Source organism: Balaenoptera physalus (genome assembly GCF_965194825.1).
Source record: "Balaenoptera physalus genome assembly, chromosome: 10".
NCBI classification, from domain to species: Eukaryota; Metazoa; Chordata; class Mammalia; order Artiodactyla; family Balaenopteridae; genus Balaenoptera; species Balaenoptera physalus.
The window spans coordinates 43,015,945-43,036,930 of NC_138889.1; the positions used below are offsets into that span (position 1 = coordinate 43,015,945).

At 46.8% G+C, this 20,986-nt stretch overlaps 2 protein-coding genes and 1 pseudogene across 29 annotated transcripts in view; 2 read left to right on the forward strand and 1 right to left on the reverse strand.

Moving 5' to 3' along the window:
• The first annotated feature begins 571 nt into the window (after positions 1 to 571).
• On the forward strand, positions 572 to 1,138 carry LOC309636672 (keratin, type I cytoskeletal 18 pseudogene; annotated as a pseudogene). The gene has a single exon. The product of its transcript is annotated as a keratin, type I cytoskeletal 18 pseudogene (transcript).
• A 474-nt stretch (positions 1,139 to 1,612) lies between these two features.
• On the reverse strand, positions 1,613 to 18,457 carry LOC309636681 (uncharacterized protein; the record flags this gene model as incomplete). Its single annotated transcript, XM_082410088.1, has 4 exons — positions 18,304 to 18,457; positions 11,042 to 11,121; positions 7,925 to 8,051; positions 1,613 to 1,695 (listed from the first exon to the last, which is right to left on the reverse strand). The coding sequence occupies exons 1-4, from the start codon at positions 18,332 to 18,334 to the stop codon at positions 1,613 to 1,615; spliced, it is 321 nt and encodes a 106-aa protein (XP_082266214.1). The 5' UTR covers positions 18,335 to 18,457.
• A 24-nt stretch (positions 18,458 to 18,481) lies between these two features.
• Positions 18,482 to 20,986, forward strand: part of VSTM5 (V-set and transmembrane domain containing 5) — a 154,279-nt gene continuing 151,774 nt past the window's right edge. For 6 of the 27 annotated variants that reach the window (XR_014250114.1, XR_014250115.1, XR_014250116.1 and 3 more), the window contains exon 1: positions 18,485 to 18,852. Coding sequence is in view for 16 of the 27 variants with exons in the window: in XM_082410051.1 (XP_082266177.1) it covers positions 18,762 to 18,852 (91 nt within the window). In the remaining 11 variants the exon portion in view is untranslated. Of the gene's footprint in view, positions 18,853 to 20,986 lie in introns of all 27 variants that reach the window. The other 21 variants (XR_014250112.1, XR_014250113.1, XM_082410061.1 and 18 more) reach the window with 12 other exon arrangements.

Here is a 20,986-nt window from a genome sequence, read left to right on the forward strand (position 1 = left end):
GTTCCAGAGTGATCTTTCTAATGTACAAATCCAATGATATTGCATGAATGAATGAATGAATCAAAAGAGTTATTCAGGAACAAAGAGAAAGGTTGTCAAGCTGCACTGAGGATCCAGCTGAGATGAGAAATCATGAATTTGCAGAGCCGCCAACCTGCACTGCTGTGTCATGTTCTCCGGCAACAGACCAGCAGAAAAGACAGGTTTCTAAGATGGAGACAGAGTCAGAATTTTGCCTTGTCAGACTCGAGAGTGAAGAGTGCTGGTGAGAGAGTAATTTTGATGACTCACCACAGTGGTGAAGGTTGGGTAAGAAGGAGCATAGCGACCGCCCAGCACCTGAGTCCTGGCCTCGCTCTTTCCTCACAGAACAAACATGAGCTTCAGGGCCCAGTCCCCCTTCTCCAACTACCGGTCCCTGGGCTCCGTGCAGTCACCGGGCCACCGGGTCTGACCGGTCAGCAGTGCTGCCAGCGTCTATGCAGGCGCCGGGGGCTCGGGCTCCCGGATCTTCGTGTCCCACTCCACCAGCGTCCAGGGCGGCTGGGGATCCAGGAACCTGGGCGCCGGGATGGCCGGGGGTCTGGTGGGTGTAGGGGGCATCCAGGGCGAAAAGGAGACCGTGCAAGAACTGAATGACCACCTGGCCTCTTACCTGGAGAGGGTGAGGAGCCTGGAGGCCGATAATAGGAGACTGGAGTGCAAAATCCGGGAACACCTGGAGAAGAAGAGACCCCAGGTCAGAGACTGGGGGCATTACTTGAAGACCATCGAGGACCTCAGGGCTCAGATTTTTGCAAGTTCTGTGGACAATGCCTGTCTTGCTGCTGATGACTTCAGAGTCAAGTATGAGATGGAGCTGGCCACGTGCCAGTCTGTGGAGAGTGACATCCACAGGCTCCACAAGGTCACTGATGACACAAGTGTCACCTGGCTGCAGCTAGAGACTGAGACCGAGGCTCTCAAGGAGGGGCTGCTCTTCATGAAGAAGAACCACGAGGAGGAAGTAAAGGGTCTACAAAACCAGACTGCCAACTCTGGGTTGACTGTGGAGTTGGATACCCCCAAAGCTCAGCACCTCAGCAAGATCATGGCGGACATCCGGGCCCAGTATGATGAGCTGGCTCAGAAGAACTGAGAGGAGCTGCACAAGTACTGGTCCCAGCAGACTGAGGAGAGCACCACAGTGGTCACCTCGCAGACCGCTGAGACAGGAGCTGCTGAGATGACACTCACGGAGCTGAGACGCACTGTCCAGTCCCTGGAGATCGACCTGGACTCTGTGAGAAATCTCAAGGCCAGCTTGGAGAACAGCCTGAGGGAAGTGGAGGCCCGCTACGCCATGCAGATGGAACAGCTCAATGGGGTCCTCCTGCACCTGGAGTCGGAGCTGGCCCAGACCTGAGCAGCGGGGCAACGCCAGACCTAGGAGTACGAGGCCCTGCTGAACATCAAGGTCAAGCTGGAGGCTGAGATCAACACCTACCGCCGCCTGCTGGAAGATGGGGAGGACTTCAATCTTGGTGACAAGGTGGACAGCAGCAACTCCATGCAAACCATCCAGAAGACCACCACCCTCAGGCTCGTGGATGGCAAAGTGGTGTCTGAGACCTCAGACACCAAAGTTCTGAGGCACTGAGTTTGCAGAAGGAGGGTGCCCTGGGAAGCAGGAGGCCAATAAAAGTTGAGACGTTACTGTAAAAAAAAAAAAAAGAAGGAGCATAGCACAGTGCCTGGCACATGGTGGTTGCTCAGTACATTTTTGTTGAATGATGAGAAGATGCGAAGATGGGTATGACAGTTACCAATTTTACTCACTGGTGAGTGTTCCCCCGTCTTCTAGTAAGACACACCCACTTTCCTGACAGTAAGTGTGACCATGTGATCCAGGGCTGGCCAATCAGAGTGCTCCACTCCCCTCCCATGACCACGATAGGCCCCAAGATGGTCATGTGACCCACAGCAGGCCAATTAGTGTTCTTCCCAGCACTGCAACTGGGACTAGCTGGAAGCCAGCCTTTTGCCTGTAGAATTATACTGGAAGGATGAAAGTCTAGGGCTCACCACAACCATCTTCACCACACAGAGGAGCCCTCTCTACAACAGTGGGGAATGACAGAGCAGAGCTGAGAGACGAAAGCACTGTGCTATGCTCCTTCTTACCCAACCTTCACCGCTGTGGTGAGTCATCAAAGTTACTCTCTCACCAGCACTCTTCACTCTCGAGTCTGACATGGCAAAATTCTGACTCTGTCTCCATCTTACAGACCTGTCTTTTCTGCTGGTCTGTTGCTGGAGAACATGACACAGCAGTGCAAGTTGGCGGCTCTGCAAATTCGTTATTTCTTATCTCAGCTGGACCCTCAGTGCAGCTTGACAACCTTTCTCTTTGTTCCTGAATAACTCTTTTGATTCATTCATGCAATATCACTGGATTTGTACATTAGAAAGATCACTCTGGAACCTGATAGTTTGAAGGTGGGCATACAGAAATCAATGACACCTATTGCAATTTGGAACTCTATAAATGGGTCATACCCCTACTTAAAGCCTGCTGGGCCTCCTTATAGAAATGAAAACACTGGCCAGGGTCATCCCAGCCTATATAACACCTTTGTGTGAATTAGGGAAAAGCACCTTTGCCTCAAGTTAGAAAAGCTCTATGTTAATATATCAGAGTACCGGGAATTCCCTGGCAGTCCAGCGGTTAGGACTCAGCGCTTTCACTGCTGCGAGCCCAGGTTCAATCCCTGGTAAGGGAACTAAGATCCTGCATGCTGCGCAGCACTCGGCAAAAAAAAAAAAAAAAAAAAAAGTATGTGTGTGTATGTGTGTATATATATATACATACACATCCATATATATACACATATATATCATTATATATCACATATATATCCCATATATACATATATATCAGAGTACAACCTGAACAACCCTAAGTCATGAGCCCTGGAAATAGAAACAGAGGTGGCTATGCCCTCTGCCATGTTCAGTCACCCTGAAGGAACGTTCTAGCCCCAGTGGCCATCCTGCCCTCTGAGGCAGGCTGGAGTTGGAGGGCAGGGGGACAGGAACGTGTCTCTGAGAGCCACAGGTGAGAGAAGCAGTCTTAGGAGAGGCAGGAAGTGGTTGGGACATGCACGGTTGCACCTGTGTGAACATATCTCCTGAGCTTGTTTAGGGCTTCGATTGCCAATGTGGCTTTATTAAAGAGGGGATTCTCCCTCACTGCTCCAGGACTCAGCTGAAACCGTCTCACCTACCTCATGCGGGTTAGTACGTGAATGGCATGTATTTCACATACAATGCCATGTGAATGGCCCCCCCTTAGATGTGGTGCCCTTGTGCAGTATACAAGCTGAACAGTTGTACACAGGGACCCTGAGTCTGACAAGCTCCTCTAACCCTAGATATCGTACCCCTGTCCTTGCCAGTTAAAAAGTCAGCAAAACTCTTTCTCTCTGAGCAAGTGTAAAATGGGTACCTACCATTTGCCACTGGAAAAGCCCTGACTATTAATACACACTGACAAACAGAATGAAGTGTAACAGACAGATCAGGGCCCAGACCCCAGGCTCTGGAGGTTTCTATAAGTATTAAAATGGCAGTGGGAAGGAGACCATAAGAAAGCCGTTTAAGATGTCTGAGGTAGAGTTGCTCTTGGTAACAGCAGAGTTGGGGATGGGCCCTGGGGGTGGGGACTGAAGCAGATGGAGGGAAGGGGAGAAAGTTGAGCAGAGAAGCTGGGCCATCCTCACAGGCACTGAAATTCCCCAGGCTGGTTGCAGGTGTGACGTAATCTACCTCAGAGAATTATGGGTAATTTTCTTTCCCCTCAAACCCTTCCCCTCCTCTGTCCCACTTAAACTTGATTGGTTGGTTTGTCCCTAAATTTGCAAGGAAGCCCAGCTACCCCAGCTAATGAGGACTTTTTACTCTTTCTATCGCTGGAGGGGGGAACGGGGGAACCAAATAAAATCCAGTGTGTTCACCCCACAGGGAGGAAATCCCAAAGTGCCCCTGAGGCCTGGAGATGCACAATTTCCACCCTTCGATTCCCACCCCATGCCAGAGAAACTGTGATTTGCTGAAGAGTCTCAGAAACTTCGATGTTACCACGTTGCTCATCTCTTTCCAAAATCACCTCGAGTAACCATGATGCAGTGGAAAAAATGTGAACTTCAAAGTACAACAGATCTAGTTTGAATTCCAGCTCTGACCTTGGACAAGTTACTCGATATTTCTGAGCTTATATTTCCTTAAGTCTAAAAAAAGTGGGGGTGGGGCGCTGCGGAATTCCCTGGTCCAGTGGTTAGGACTCGGCGCTTTCACTGTGGTGGCCCAGGTTCAATCCCTGGTAGGGGAACTAGGATCCTGCAAGCTACGTGCTGTGCTCAGCCATAAATAAATAAATTAATTAACTAACAATTCCCATCTCATAAGGCTGTTGTGATAGTTACATGAAATCATTTCTAAAGAGCCGCTCCCTTAGTGCCAGCACAGAGTTCCCACTTCTACCACTATAATCCTTCCCCCCAAAGCCCCAATGGCATCAGACCTCCCCCTCCGTTAGCTGTTACTGAACATGAGGATGGCCACATGGAGTGGAGAAAGAGAACTGGCTGAGCTGTTAGGAGCCCTGCACTCCAGATGTGGCTTTAGGACTTCAACGGGCAACACCCAGCCTGTCTGGTCCTCGATTTCTTCATCTGTAAATGCAGATGGTGATTCCAGCCCTGCCCAACTCACAGAATGGATACGAGTTTTAAGGGAGCTAATGTGATTTGTAAATATCAGCAAAAATGGACATGTTAAAGTACTAGTGAGTGACAGCAGTTTAGAGTGCTACTTTCCTGAGAAGTATCTCATTTTCCCCTGCAGTAAAATGTAACCAGCCATTCATTTAATAAAGCTGAACTGGGGCATCCATCATGTGTCCAATCCTGTGCAAAGGATTAGTTCATCAATAACCCTTCTTCCTCGGTGTTACTGGATATATGGGTTGAACATTCATTTATTCATTAAATAAATAAATCTTTACTGAGCTTTTGAGGTTTGAAAGGAGTTACTACCATATTTATCTCTTATAGCACATATTTAAGTCTTAGTAATTTCGTTTACTGTCACCTCTTTCTGACTAGACTGTGAGCTATTTGACGACAGGTGAGATTTGGGCAAGATTCAGTTTCTGTTGACTGACCAAATGTACCCAAAGGACTGACTCAAATGACACGGTTGCCATGAGCTGCTTCTCTCTGACCATTAACTATAGTTAATGGGCTGCTTGTCACCCTAGTCAGGCCCAGGAGAGGGAACTGGACTCACCATGTTTCCATCACTCCAAAGGAACTACTGTTTGCCTTCCAGATGACTCAGAAGTCTCAAGGCCCTGGCCTGGCATCAGACCCCAGGTTAGCCCAGGGAAGTGTCCTCTCTGTGAGCACAGCCGGGCATCTGCCCAACCAACATGTAAGCTCTCTGGTCCCTCTGCAGCCCACGAGGCTCAGGGGCCATTAGAGCTGGCTGGGGCCTCTGATATTAATGAGGGATGTTCTCAGCACAACTCAGCGCTGCTTCCTGGGCATCAGCCCACCAGGAGCAGAGACAGATCTCGCTGGCAAATGAGCTTCCCTCCAGGGCTGGGACAATCCAAGGCTGCCCACTGGATGGGTGGTGCGGGAAAGATTTTGCTTCTCTTTTTCCCTTTGTCTCCTCCCTTTCTTCATGTCCCGTCTCCATCCTCCCTTCCCTTCCATGTCCCGCTTCACTTCCTTTTTTTGTCCCCTCCCTTCATGCACACTTCTTCTTACTCTCTTTCCTTATCACTTTTCCTGCTGTCCCACTGTCCCCCTCCTCCTTTATCTGGTGCCTACCTCCTTTCTTTTATTTTTCTCATCTTTGTCTAATCCCATCTCTCTGCCACCTTGCCTCTTTCTGTCTTTTGTATATGTCTGCCTCTGTCTCCCTTTCCCTGTTTTCCTCTTTCTCCCCTCCCTCTACATTTCTAACCCTCTCGCCCTCAATTTTGCAACCACTACAGAGGCAGGAAAGCAAGGTTTAGGGCACAAGAAAAGTCCAATTCTAATAGGACACAGAACACATAGAGGGGGTAAGCAGAAGAGCCTGGGATGGTATTTGAAATTATCTATGAGACAACCTTGAAACCAGGTTAAAGAGGGTTTTCTCCTTCCAAAATAAAACACAATATCATTTCACACCCACAACACTGGATAAAAATTTGACTTGACCAGTTGTTGGCAAGGATGTACAAACAATAGAACTTTCATACGCTTCTGGTGGAAGTAAAATGTAAAATGGTGCAACCACCTTGGAAAACTATCTTTTTCTTTTCTCATAAAGTGCAATGTACATCTGTTCTATGACCCAGCAATTGCACTCTTTGGTATAAACCCAAGAGAAGTGAAAAACTATGATCACATAAAGACAAAACATAATCATAGCAAACTGATTCATAACAGCCAAAATCTGGAAAATACCCAAATGTCCATCAATAAGAAAGTGGATAAATAATCATGGTATATTCATACACTGGAATACTACTGAGCAATAAAAAGGAAAAAACACATAACATAATGACAAATCTCTAAAATGTTATGTTGAGTGAAAGAAGCCAAACACAAAAGAATATGATTCCATTTATATGAAATTAAAAAAGAGACAAATTGCTCCAGTTGATTTTGATTGCAACATTGTGAGACTCTGAAGGAGAGGGCAGAGGTTTTTTTCATGTCATTAAAACTAACCTACTGTGATAAAAATGAGGACGGTGGTAGTGTAGTACTGACAAGAAGGCAAGGGCAGAAGGGAGATTAACTGGAGAAGGAACTTTCTCAGATAATGGAAATGTGCTCTCATTTTGGATGACATTTATACAAGTGTATACAGTTATCAAAATTTATTGAACTGGACAGTTAGTATCTGTCCATTCTATTGTACGTAAACTATGTTCATTTTTAAAATCAACCATAATTACATAATCCACAAAAAAATACTGCTATATTTTTTCTTCTAGTCATATACAAATATATTTTCATAACTGAGGTTAAATGATATATACAACTCCTTTTCTTTTAACATCATTTTGTGCATTTTCCCACATCTTTAAAATTTGTTGAAAAGCATCCCTTTTAATATAATATATATAATATAATAGATCATCCTAGAGATGTACCATAATTTATGTCACCATTTCCCTATTATTGGACAGGTATGTTGTTTCCATTTTTTCACTATTATTAATGGCAATGTCATGACAAACATAAATGGAAATGTGTAGGTACTGAAGATTTTTTTACATTAAATTAGTGGTTTAAGAGCAGACCAGTTAAGTTTGACTCTCAGTTCCACCATTTACTAGTTGTGGGACCCAGGCAGGTTGCTTAACCTTTCTCTGCTTCAATTTCCTCACTGGAAACGTTGGAGATATTAATAGTAACTTACCTCTAGGGTTGTGGTGAGGTTTAATGGGATAATAAATATAAAGCACTTAGACACGTGCCTTGCATTTAGTAAGTCCTCAAGAGGTATTAGCTATTGTATACAGTATTATGAGGAAAGAAATACAACTGGGCTTAGAACAATTGATGTTGCAAACAAGTTTAAAAAAAATTATTGTTGTTGGAGGACTGGGGGAGACTGGAGAGAGTTTTTAGATTACCCCCAAAGTCTATATTTGGGTTGGCAGAGTGTAGACTAGGGATGGCATAGCCCACATTTGCCACATCCCTTGACCTTGGCAGATATTACTATTCAACTACCACACTGCTCCCATGGAGCCCAGATATAGCCTCATAATCACTTTCATCACTCTAGATTCACTACTCTTTAATCAAGCTGAGATAAGGGGTGGGCTTCTTTACATCCTTGTTCTAGAGCAATGGTTCTCAGCCCTGGTACATACTGGAATCACCTGGGTGGTGGGGTGGGCAGACTTCCAAGATAGCCCCCAATGATCCCCACCTCCTGGTAGGCACATCCTTGTGTACTTCTCCCCTTTTTGAGTGTGGGCTGGACCTAGTGGCTTGTTTCTAATGAACAGAATATGGCAAAAGAAAGATGTAAGCTATTATATATAGAGTAGATAAACAACAAGGTCCTACTGTATAGCACAGGGAACTATAATCAATATCCTATGATAAACCATAATGGAAAAGGATATTAAAAAAAAGAATCTGTATATATGTATAACTGAATCACTTTGCTGTACAGCAGAAATTAACACAACATTGTAAATCAACTATACTTCAATAAAAAAAAGAATAGGGCAAAAGTAATGGGGTGTCATTTCCATGAATGGGTTATAAAGCAGTGTGACTTCCCTCTTGCTAGCAGACTCTCTCTCTTGCTGACTTGAATGAAGCAAGCTTCCATGTGGGAAAGGCCCAAGTGGCAAAGAAGTGAAAGTGGCCTCCAGCCAACAGCCAACTAGGAACAGGGACCCTCGGCCCAGCAGCCTGTGAGGAACTGAGTCCTGCCAACAACAACTGAGTGAGCTTGGAAGCAGATCCTGCTCCAGTTGACCTTGATTGCAACCTTCTGAGAGACCCTGGGCCCACACCTTGATTGCAATTTTGTGAGAGACCCTGAAGCAGAGGGTCCAGCTGAGCTGTGTCTGGACTCCTGAACACAGACACTGTGAGATAATAAATGCATGTTGTTTGAAGCCACTAAGTGCTGGGGTAATTTGTTACACAGCACTAGATAAAGAAAAGAAGTGGAAAAGGGGGTGGGGTCTTTAAAAGTTCATACTGCTGGTAACTACTTAAATCAGGATTTCTAAGGCTGGGGCCCAATCACTGGTAGTTTTAAAATCTCCCCAGGTGATTCTAATATATAGCCAGAATCCACTGTCTGGGCTTCTCAACTGTAAAGTGCCTAGGAATCATCTAAGTGTTTGGTCAAAATGCAAATCTAGGGTGGGGCCCAAGGCTTTGCATTTCCAAAAAGCTCCCAGGTTATGTTGATGCCGAGGGTCGCCAGACCACACAAAGTAGCAAGGGTCTAGAGACTCTAACACAGGACAAGACAGGCCTGAACTTGGTGTATGGCTCTGGAAACTGTGCAGAGCACGAGGATGTGAAGTGCGTGAAGGGATACTCCTCAAATCTTGGCAATCAGTTGGGCATAGAGGGTGATGCAAGGGTGACAGCTGTCTTGAGGTTTGAAGTCCAGAGGACTGGGAAGAAGCTGGCATTTTTAGGTGAGATGAGGAATTTTAAAAGGAGAAGCCTGATTGGGAGGAAAAATAATCAGTGATGGAAGTAACCTGATAGAGATGATCAGGACATAATTTGTGGGACCCAGTACGAGATGAAAATGTGGAGCCCCTTGTTCATAATTAATAAGAATTTCTGCAGAATCTAAAATATGACACAAATGAACTTATCTATTAAACAGAAACAGAGTCAGAGACATAGAGAACAGATTTGTGCTTGTCAAAGAGGAGGGGGGGGGATGGAGGAAGGATGGATTGGGAGTTTGGGATTAGCAGATGCAAACTATCATATATAGAAAGGATAAACAACAAGGTCCTACTGTATAGCACAGGAAACTATATTCAATATCCTATAATAAATCATAATGGAAAAGAATATATATATATAACTGAAACCCTCTGTTGTACACCAGAAACTAACACAGCATTGTAAATCAACTATACGTCAAGGGAATACATTTTTTTTTAATTATTGAGAATTTCAAGATGGCGAGAGCAGAGCATTAACCCAAGGATGGGAGGCCCTCTGAGCATGGGTCATACATCCTGGGACAGATTTGTCAACAGCAAGACTTACCTACTCCAAGAAACTATCTTTGGTGCCCTTGGTAGCCCCTGTCCCAGCCCCTCTGCCCTAGGGAATGCCATGCTCCTTGCCTGGGACTCCCTCACATGTTATCCTCCCACAAGGCACTGGTCTTGCTAGCTCCTGTGCCTGCCTCCCCAGTGAGACTGGAAGATGATGGGGGGCAGAAAGAGCGACTGCTTTGCTCTTTCCCCCCCACCTGGTCTCATAGAAGCCTGGGTGTGGCTTGTTTAAGTCCCCCCAGATCAGCAACAGGCCTGGGTTTCAATCCCTGTCCTGCACCCACCTCCCCTGTGCCAAGGCGGAGCTGTGCTGCCCTGAGCCGCAGCAGCTGGCTTTCCCTCCCTCCAGCCCCTCTCTGGACCTGTGGGTCTCTCGCAGACTGGCCACTCCGATAACAAGCTATGAACACAGTTCACGGCCTGTAGCTCCAAGAATATTGCTGAATAGTTATTTTCAGCAGAGTGCTGTATGGTCCAAATCAGAAAAAGCTATTCCCAGGGGTGGGGCAATGGAGAATTGGATGAAGGTACTTAAAAGGTACAAACTTCTCATTATAAGACAAATAAGTGCTAGAGATGTAATGTACAACATCATTAATATAATTAACTGCTTTATGTTATGTATGAAAGTTAAGAGAGGAAATCCTAAGAGTTCTCATCACAAGGAAAAAATATTTTTTTCTTTTTCTTTCATTTTATATCTATATGAAATGATGGATGTTCACTAAATTTATTGTGGTAATCATTTCATGGATGTATGTAAGTCAAACCATTATGCTGTACACCTTAAACTTATACTGTGCTGTATGTCAATTATATCTCAATAAAACGGGAAGAAAGAAAAAAAAAGAAAATAGCTGTTCCCTCCCTGAGGGTTGGCACTGGCTCCTGGCTGATCATTTGACACTGATTGGTTTCCTGTGGTTGTTTGTGAATTGCTTACAGTGCTAACGTGGACACCCTCAGGATCAGACCCCACTCTCAGGCCAGCTCCCAGATTGCCTTAAAAGGGCCTAGAGAGTCTCCTTCTGGGCCAAATTATGAACAAAAATTCACAATCAATGTACTAGAAAAATATGTAATCAAACTGATCTACTTAACAAACTTATTATCCTTCCCAGTACTTAAATCATGTCTCAACACAAGAAACTAAAATGTCAAGAGGATGAAAATAATGCGGTGTATCACAGTCTACAAAATTCTATTGAATTTTACCTGCTGCAACTTTGCACATATGGTCCTGAAATGATAGGTAAATGGTGGGATGTTTGGCATCTTGCTCTGTGACTTTATACCTAAGGAAGAAGGAAACGAATATTTACTGCAAAGCTATTATGTGTCAGGTACTGTGCTGGGCACTTCACATGTAATCTGGTTTAATAGCCTAGAGAAGCAGAATAACAGCGATGGAGAGAACAGTCTCATAAGCTAAACAGCTGGGTACAAGTGAAGCTCTGCTCTTACTAACTCCTGCCTCAATTTTCTTATCTGTGAAATGGTCAGAATGATAATAATAGTACTTTCCTCATGGGGTTGATGAACTGATTAACGAATTACATGAATTATTACTCATAAGACAGGACACCACTGACTTTCCATGGTTAATAATCTACCTTTAGGGCTTCCCTGGTGGCGCAGGGGTTAAGAATCCACCTGCCAATGCAGGGGACACGGGTTCGAGCCCTGGTCTGGGAAGATCCCACAGGCCGCGAAGCAACTAAGCCCACGTGTCACAACTACTGAGCCTGCACTCTAGAGCCCGTGAGCCACCACTACTGAAGCCTGCCCACCTAGAGCCCGTGCTTCGCAACAAGAGAAGCCACCACAATGAGAAGTCCGCGCACCGCAATGAAGAGTAGCCCCAGCTTGCCGCAACTAGAGAAAGCCCGCGCTCAGCAAGGAAGACCCAAAGCGGCCAAAAATAAATAAATTTATTTGAAAAAAAAATAATAAATCTACTTTTATGTTCACAGCATACTTGTGAGATAGTATGACAATGCTCAATTTACAGATGAAGTGACTGAAATTAGAGACGTGAGGCAATTTGCTCAAGGTCACAAAGTTAATAGTGCAGGAGGTATTTGAACTCAGGAATGCTCCAAGTACAGCCCAACGTTGAAATTCCTCGCATTATTCAATCCTGAGCTCCCATCATGTGTCAGGCACTGCAGAGAAAGTGGAGAACTAGAAGATGAGGTCCTGTTTGTTTTGGGGAAAAGAGGGGAACCAAAAACAACTAAACAGATGAAGAAAAGTTCAGATAGTGACAATGCAATGAAGACAATGAAACAGACTGACGTCAATAGGCAAAAACGGAAAATGACCCAAATGCTCATCAACAGGAGAATGAATACACAAATGGCAGTAGTATATCCATACAATGGAATAGCAGGGAATGAAATTCTGATACACGTAACAACGTGGATGAATCTCAAAATCATTATGCTGGGCAAAAAAAAGCACATGCAAAATACTACATGCTGTATGATTCTATTTATATCATTCTAGAGAATGCAAATGACTCTATATTGACAAAAAACAATCCAGTGGTTGCCTAGGGCTGAGGGCAGAGAGAAGGATGGGCTGACTGCCCAGAGGAAACTTCTGGAGTGAAGGAAATGCTCTGTTTCCTGATTGTGGTGGCTGTTTCATGGATGTATACATATAACGAAAGCCATCAAACTGTACATTTTAAATGGATACAGTTTCCTGCACATTAATTAAACCCCAGTCAAGTTGATTTTAAAACACGGAATAGTGACTGTGCAGGTTGGTAGGGCAGGGCTACTTTAGGTCTCTCGAACAGAATGAAATTTGTGCTGAGAATTTAATGATGTTCAAGCGGTAAGAGATCTAGTCCAAGGGCACCCAAATATTTTCAATCCATGGCAAACCAAGGGCAGGGGGCATCTGGTCCCTGATGCAATGAGGAGGTGCAGTGTCTAAAAAGAACTTAAAAATAAGAATAAGACCCACTTAAGAAATTTCATTACCACCATGCACCGGCAATTCTAAACAATGTCAGTGACAGAATACTCTTCCCTGCTCAAGCTGACCACTCCTACAACCAATGTTTTCAGTAATGGTCCATGGGATCAGAAAATTCCGTGTGGCATATAGTTAACCTTAATTGTTTTTTGAGTACAGTGGTAAACCATGATTTTAAAATATGTGTCATAGGGCTTCCCTGGTGGCACAGTGGTTAAGAATCCGCCTGCCACTGCAAGGGACACGGGTTCGGGCCCTGATCCGGGAAGATCCCACATGCCGCTGAGCAACTAAGGTCATGCACCACAACTACTGAGCCTGCGCTCTAGAGCCCATGAGCCACAACTACGGAGCCCACGTGCCACAACTACTGAAGGCCGCGCGCCTAGAGCCTGTGCTCCACAACAAGAGAAGCCACCGCAATGAGAAGCCCGCGCACCACAACGAAGAGTAGCCCCCGCTCGCCGCAACTAGAGAAAGCCCGCGCGCAGCAACAAAGACCCAAAGCAGACAAAAATAAATAAATAAAATTAATTAATTAGTTAATTTAAAAAATATCTCATAAGCTTTTATCATACCTATTATAATTTCCTTCAGAGTGCCCCGCCTTTGTGACTTTTTCATTGACTTGTATTGAAATTAGACTTGAATAGCTCAATTCCCATCTTGTACATGGGATACCCAGCCCATCTGGGTCCATAATGGTCATGTCAGATCCTGCTGGCCAACCAGCTCACAAATGCCAGTGAATTCAGGAAAACTGTTATTTGTTTTTCTAATTTTTATTTTTGTTTTGTTGCGTTTGACTGAAAATCTCCTGCAGACCATATTCTGGGATCAAGCACCTGGCACCTGCTCCAAACCATGAATTTAGTGCCTAACTCCTCATTTTTACCAATGAAGAAACTGAGACCCAGAGATGTGAAATCATTTCCATAATGGAACAGCTAAGACCAAGATTCAGGTTAGACTTCTGCCATCCACCACACTTCCCCCACTGCATATTTACTGAACACCTTCTACATGCCGGGCCCTGTGCAGGAAGAGACAGCCCATAGAAGATCTGAAAGTAATGGTCTCTGCCCTTTAGAAATGTAGTCTTAGGGGCTTCCCTGGTGGCGCAGTGGTTGAGAATCTGCCTGCCAATGCAGGGGACACGGGTTCGAGCCCTGGTCTGGGAAGATCCCACATGCCGCGGAGCAACTAGGCCCGTGAGCCACAATTACTGAGCCTGCGCGTCTGGAGCCCGTGCTCTGCAACAAGAGAGGCCGCGATAGTGAGAGGCCCGCGCACCGCGATGAAGAGTGGCCCCCGCTCGCCGCAACTAGAGAAAGCCCTCGCAGAGAAACGAAGACCCAACACAGCCATAAATAATAAATAAATAAATTAAAAAAAAAAAAAAAAAAGAAATGTAGTCTTAGCGTCCAAGACTAAAAAAGCATGAATCCACCAGGGAAATGTATTCAATTGCTGAGCACCTATTATACAAGACACTGAGCTGGACGCTGTGATAATAACTGACGTGGATCCGGGGTTCCCCTGCAACCATCCCACTTCACACCTGTGTCTTATTTGACCCTCCCAGCAGCATTACTAAGTAGTAATATCAGAATCCCACTTTTCAGAGAAAAAACTGCTGTAAAGGAATGTTAAGTAGCTTGCCTAAGGTCACACAGCTAGGAGTGGAAGCTCTGGGCTTTTCCTGGGTCTGTCTGACTCCAGAGCCAGAGCTCTTATCCAATGTGCTCCCGGAATCACTATTATCATGCAGAAGGGATATTAAGAGAATAGAACCGGCACTTACCCTTAAGGTAACCGTAGGCTGATAGGGGATAAGGCTTGCCTGCTTCATCACCACAACTCCTGCTCACAGAGGCTACACCCAGGCTGCGTGGTCCAGGCAGTTTGGACCAGCCAAGTTCAAGGGAGAAAGAGAATTGCCATTTTGGATCTCCCCCTTAGTAGGCTTGGCCTCCATATGGTCCCAGAGTGACATGGGGAACACAACAACGGCTCAGTTTAAGAGACTTAGGGCACCGTATGGCACCATAAAAGCCTGGCTCAAAGGAACCAGTTTTAACAAAGATTTGTATAGGTCTTTCATACCGTAACATTCAACACAATCCCCTCCAACTTCAACCACCTGCCTGGCACCCTAATACCATACACACATACATAATAAACTACAAGCATATTTTCAAGAGAGACAAAAAAAAGAAAAAAAAAGCCTAAGAACTTACAGGTTATCTAAATGTGGTAATCCATTTTGCAAAACTGAACACCAAGATATATGGTCTCACTGGAAGAGCATATTTAAAATCAGGGCTGTCCCTGAACATGAGAATTATATGGGGATATCTATGGCTGTCACAGAGCTAGATCACTATAAACACACATCATTTTCTTCTTCTGGAAGTGAAGAATGGCTCCTAAGGTTTTGAGAAAATAAACACTGGTGGGTGTTTTTTTTTTTAACCAAGTGGTTGATGGTGAGAATAGTTACCAAATACCTGAGCGCTATAGTTTATGTCAAAGATTTCAAAGGAGAAGCCTACACTTCATACTAAGTATGAATCTTGAATTATACCCTTATAGCAAAAACAAGCAGCCTCAGTATCAGTATACAGGCCCCTCAAATCTTAGTCCCAACATGCTTTTCTAGTTTTCCTCCCTATTCCTCCCTCTCTGCCTCAACCAGACTATTGCCATGCCTGGGATCTTGTAGGCACTTAACTAAAAGTTGTAGGAAGAAAGGAAGGAAGGAAGGGAAGGAAGGGAAGGAGGGAGGAAGGTAGGAGAGAATGAACAAATGAAATAGTAAATATAATCAGGGCTTAAATGACCTCATGCTATCTCCCTCCTCCCCTCTATGAAATCCTACTCTATATAAAGGATCCCATAAACTCAGATCAAAGTATCATTTGACTATGACACAAGAAGCTTCTAACTAACCTAGAGCAGTGTTTTTCCACTCTGGCAGCACATTAGAATTATCCAGTGAGCTTTCAAAAAACACTAATGCCAGGGCCCCACTCCAGAAAATATGATTGAATTGAACTGGAGTGAGGCCCAGGCCGCGGTGCTTTTTTTTCTAATGTGCAGACAGGGTTGAGCATTTCTGGTACAGCCCAACCCCCTCAGAGGTCCAGAGAGTTGATGTTACTTCTCCAAGGCCAGAGAGCTGGTGGGTGACAGAGGCAGGACAGGAACTCAGACCATCACTGAGTCACTCTAGCCTTTATCAGCTCTTGATCTCATGAAATTCTTCCTTCTCTCTTACATCTCTCAGACTACAGTTTTTCTAATTCGTGTGCCAGGTGCCAGGTACATGGCAGTGAGCAAAACAGCGTTTGCTCTCATCTTGGCCTCAGCAGGAAGACCCCATATACCTGGAGGCCTTTCTCAATCTGGATCATGCTACTTTGTGAGTTTCTTGGGACCAGGAGCCAAGAGTTAGTTATTCATCTTTGGAGCTGCAGGGCCTAGCATGTAGCCTGGTACGGGGTCAGATGTTATGAAAGTTTGATGAATAAATAAATGAATGCAAGTGATTCCTGAATCCCCTTACATGGAATAAAAAAAAAAAAAACAGAAAACTGTCAAGAAGACCCCTTGTATGAGTCAGGACTTTCTCAATTTTATGTCAGAGAAATCCAACTTTAATTTTTTGAGGCAAAAGAGGGTATTTATTTGCTCATAACTGGCAAAGGCTAGTGTGCAGAATCCCAGAGCTCAATCCATGTCATGAGGGCTCTATCTCTCTTCTCAGCTCCCATCTTAGTTTGTACCATCTTGGCTTCATGCTTAATTCAGGGTCTTTCCAATATTCCCAGTATTCCCAGGTTCGTATCCTCTCATTTTAGCAATCCCAACAATGACCACATATCATTCCCAGGGAAGACTCTGAGGGCCCTGTCCAACCATCCCTGAACCAAACACTTTGGCTGGTGAAAAGTGTACTCTGATTGGTCAGCCTGGCTCACAAGCTCACCCAGGGGCGGTCGGCAGGGTACCACTACTGTCAACCTCACCAAGAACACATGAAATTGGCAAGGAGTCCCCCTTAGGAACCAGAAGAAGGAGACAGGAGAGTGTGCCAGACTGCCATGGTCTTCTATCTTTCCATCTTTCTGCTCCATCATCCTACTTGGCATGATGGCTTTTGTCCTCATCCATGTAACTTCATGGATACAAGATAGGTGCCACAGATCTAAACATTATGATGTCTTCAAGGCAGGAAGAAAGGGAGAGGGGCAGCCCTAGCCTTATCTGTCACTTTTATCAAGAAAGCAGGGATTTCCTTGGTGGCGCAGTGGTTAAGAATCCACCTACCAATGCAGGGGACACGGGTTCCAGCCCCGGTCTGGGAAGATCCCACATGCCACGGAGCAACTAAGCCTGTGCGCCACAACTACTGAGCCTGTGCTCTAGAGCCCGCGAGCCACCACTACTAAGCCCACGTGCCACAACTACTGAAGCCCGCGTGCCTAGAGCCCATGCTCCTCAACAAGAGAAGCCACCGCGATGAGAAGCCCACACACTGCAATGAGTAGCCCCCGCTTGCCACAAATAGAGAAAGCCCGTGTGCAGCAACGAAGACCCAACACAGCCAAAAATAAAAATAAATAAATAAATAAATTAATTAATTAAAATAAAAGGAAGCAAAAACTTTCCCAGAAACACCCCAAGAAGACATCCCATCACTGGCCAGCACCGGACAACCCTGCTACCCCCAGCTGCAAAGAAGGCTAGAAAATATAGTTTTAACAAACCAGAGTTGAATTTCATGACTAGCTGGGATCAATACTAATTCCTCCTCCACCCTGTACTCTCCCTCCCCAGGGTTAATTACTCTTGCCCTGAGTCCCCATAGCATACTGGGCCTCCCTTATCAAAGAGACATATGCACTGTACAGCAATTGCTTGTTTTTCCAGCCCTACCCCTCGCTAGGATTTCTAAAGACTTCTATCTTGTTCATAGTTGTATCCCCAACCTTTAGCACAGTGCCCAGCTTCAATCCACCAATGTTTTATGACTGTCTACCATGTGTCAGGCCCTGTGCAAATAAGTAGGCTCTCAGTGAACACATCTTGTATGCATGGATGAATGGAGGTGTGGATGGGGGGTGGGTAGATAGTGGATGGAAGAATGGTGGATGGTAGATGGATGGATGGTGGATGGATGGTGGATGGGTGTATAGATGGATGGATGGATGCATGGATGGATGGATGGATGGCTGGTTGGATGCATGGATGGGTGGATGGATGCTGGATGGGTTGTGGATGGGTGTATAGATGGGTGGATGGATGCATGGATGGATGGATGGATGGATGGGTGGATGCATGGATGGGTGGATGGATGGTGTTTAGATGGCTGGATGGTACGTGGTGAATAGCTATCATCAATGTCCAGTGGCTCCACCCAGATCAGCCTGAGGCTCCCTTGTCCTCTTCTCACGCCTCTCACCCTAGGCTGTCATTTCACCTACCTGAAAGCCTTCTCATTTCACATGGAGCCATTAGATGGTCCCTCTTGGTCCCCAGGCAACAGCTAATACCTTCCCTTCCTTCTGCCACCCAGCATCCAGCTGAATCTTGAATCAATACCAGTCAAGTGGGTGTGAACGGAAGGAGACTACTCATTTTTTGCTATTATTTACCTCTGGGTGTGTGCGGTCCAACTGCTTCCTCTCTCTCTCTCTCTCCCTCCCTCCGTTTCCTCTTCCTTCCCCACTCCTTGGAACTGGTTCAACCAGAGTACAACCAGCTCATCTGCATCTGGCCTCACAAGACAGGCAGGAGGCAGCGGAGGAGGAGGAGCGGGCAGGCGGGCGGCCAGGAGCTGCAGCGGCTGCCACGTGAGCGCACAGCCGGGGCCGCGCCGCGCCGCGCCGCGCCGCGCCGCCCGGGACGCCAATGCCGGGCCGGCGGCGCGCGGGGCTTGCTCATGAGGCCTCTGCCGAGCCGGAGGAGGAGGAGCCACGGCCTCTCGCTGGGAGTCTTCGCCCTCTGCTTGGCCGCTGCCCGCTGTCTGCAGAGTAAGCAAGGGCCGGACCGGGCGGGGGTGCGGGGGGCGCGGGGCGAACCACCGCTTTCCGCGGGGCGAACCACCGCTTTCCGCGGAGCTGTGCGCGGCCTGGAGCGGGGACCGGGCCCGGCGAGGATCCCCCAGGCCGGCTCCCGGACCACTCTGGGTACGCGCCCCGCCCCGGGCGTTATCAGAGCCGGAAGCCGCCCGGAAGATAACCGGCTCGGCCAGGTGGCCGCCTCCTCTGCAGCATTTTTTCTTTCTTTTTCCTGGAATAACCAGACTGCAGCCCAAGCGTCCGCGACCTCCGGGCACACGGGCCCCGCCCCCTACTGCGGGGACCCTCCCCCTCTCCCTCCCGCGCCTTCCCTGGTCCTGGTGCTGTAGGCCTCCCCACCTCTCAGAGGAACCCCCAGCAGACTCTCTCGAAGAGAAGGGGTTGTAGGGGTTTGGGTTGGGTGTTGGGGCCTGAATCCCTCAGGCCGGCTGTGGTCCTCACCGCTCTGCCCGGAGCGGAGGGTTTGGATGGGCTGTCCCCAGAATCCCCCGGCTTGGTGAGTCTGCATGTAGCGCACAGCCCCACAGACTACCATGGACCCAAACCACAGATCAGAATGCAGTTCTACTTTCTCATGTAATCATGATGCTTATGATCATTCCCATTTTACAGATTAGTCATCTGAAGTGTAGAGACTGACCGGTGCAGGGCCACCGGCGGTGGGAGAATCTCTAGTAAGAGGCGGTGCTTACTAAGCATGTTTGCGCCCACTGTCCCCGGGGCTTGACGACACTTCTTTCATTGAATCCTCGGAGCAGCCCTATGAAAAAAGTGCCGCTCTTATCCCTGTTTCGCAAGTGAGGAAACTGATGCACAGCCGTCACCAGCTAGGCCGTGGTGGAGTTAGGATTTAAACCTGGGCAATCTAGCACGCTTGACCTTTACACCTCTCTAGCTAGAGCCCAGCTTTGGAGGCTGCAGGTCTCAGAAACCCAAAAGCACTGGGAAAGGGCATATGCCTCTGGCTGTCCGTGGAGCAAGGAATAGACATCTAGTCCATCAGGTGGGTGGGTGCGTTTGGCCTTGCAGTGACCTTTTCAATCATTCTTCAACCCTTCAACATGTGTTTCCAATCAGGCATTCTCATGCAACATCTGTACAGCTGTCCCAGGCATTCAAGGACCAGCGATTCACCACAGTGTATAATTCGTTTATTCACTCACTCATTCATGGCACCCTCTGCTTCCAGGAAGCAGGCCACAATCGTACTGGGGATACCATGGTTCACGTCCTGTCCTCAGACAAGCAGACAAGAGTGCCGGCTTGGAGTGGCGAGTCCTGAGAGGCAGGAAGTGCCAAAGTTCTGGAAGCCCTAGAGGCTCAGGGCAATGAGGCCAAGCCTCCCAAAGGGAGCTGCACCTGCCCAGTGACAGATGGACAAGAGCAGCCAGGGGAATGGGACAGAGGGAACACAGCGTGTCCTAGGTAAAGAGGAAGCACATGCAAAACCAGGAGGAAGGGTCAAAGGTTTGCAGTTCTCCATTGAATAGTGACTCCTGCAAAGCTGTAAACTCCAGGAAGACAGATTCCCAGCGCTTGTCCAGTGCCAGCCAGAGTCTACCCCTTAAGGATAGTGCGTGGGTGTGCACCTGCCTGATGGGGGCCTGTGCGTCAGGGCCAGCACTGATGATGTAGAGGGGGCCTCCTCCCTCCCACCAGCTCCCTCCATTCTCTGCCTCTTCAGCCTCTGCCCAAAGCTTCCACCCAGAAAGTCAGATATTCATCATTTACACTGAAGTCTGCGTGAAAGCATGCTCCACAAACACAAACACACAAACACCCTGCATTTGAGGCCTTTTCTCTATAAACGGGACTGTTATGGACCGAATGTTTGTGTCCCCCTGGAATTCACATGTTGAAACCTCAGCCCCCAATGTGATGGTATTTGGAGGTGGAGCCTTTGGAAGGCAGTTAGGTTTAGAGGAGGTCATGATGGTGGGACCTCCACGATGGGGGTAGTGTCCTTATAAGAAGAGGAAGAGACACCAGAGATCCCTCTCTCTATCTCTTTCTGCCATGTGAGGACGAAGCAAGATGGCAGCTCTCTGCAAGCCAGGAAGAGAGTCCTCCAAATCTGCCGGCACCT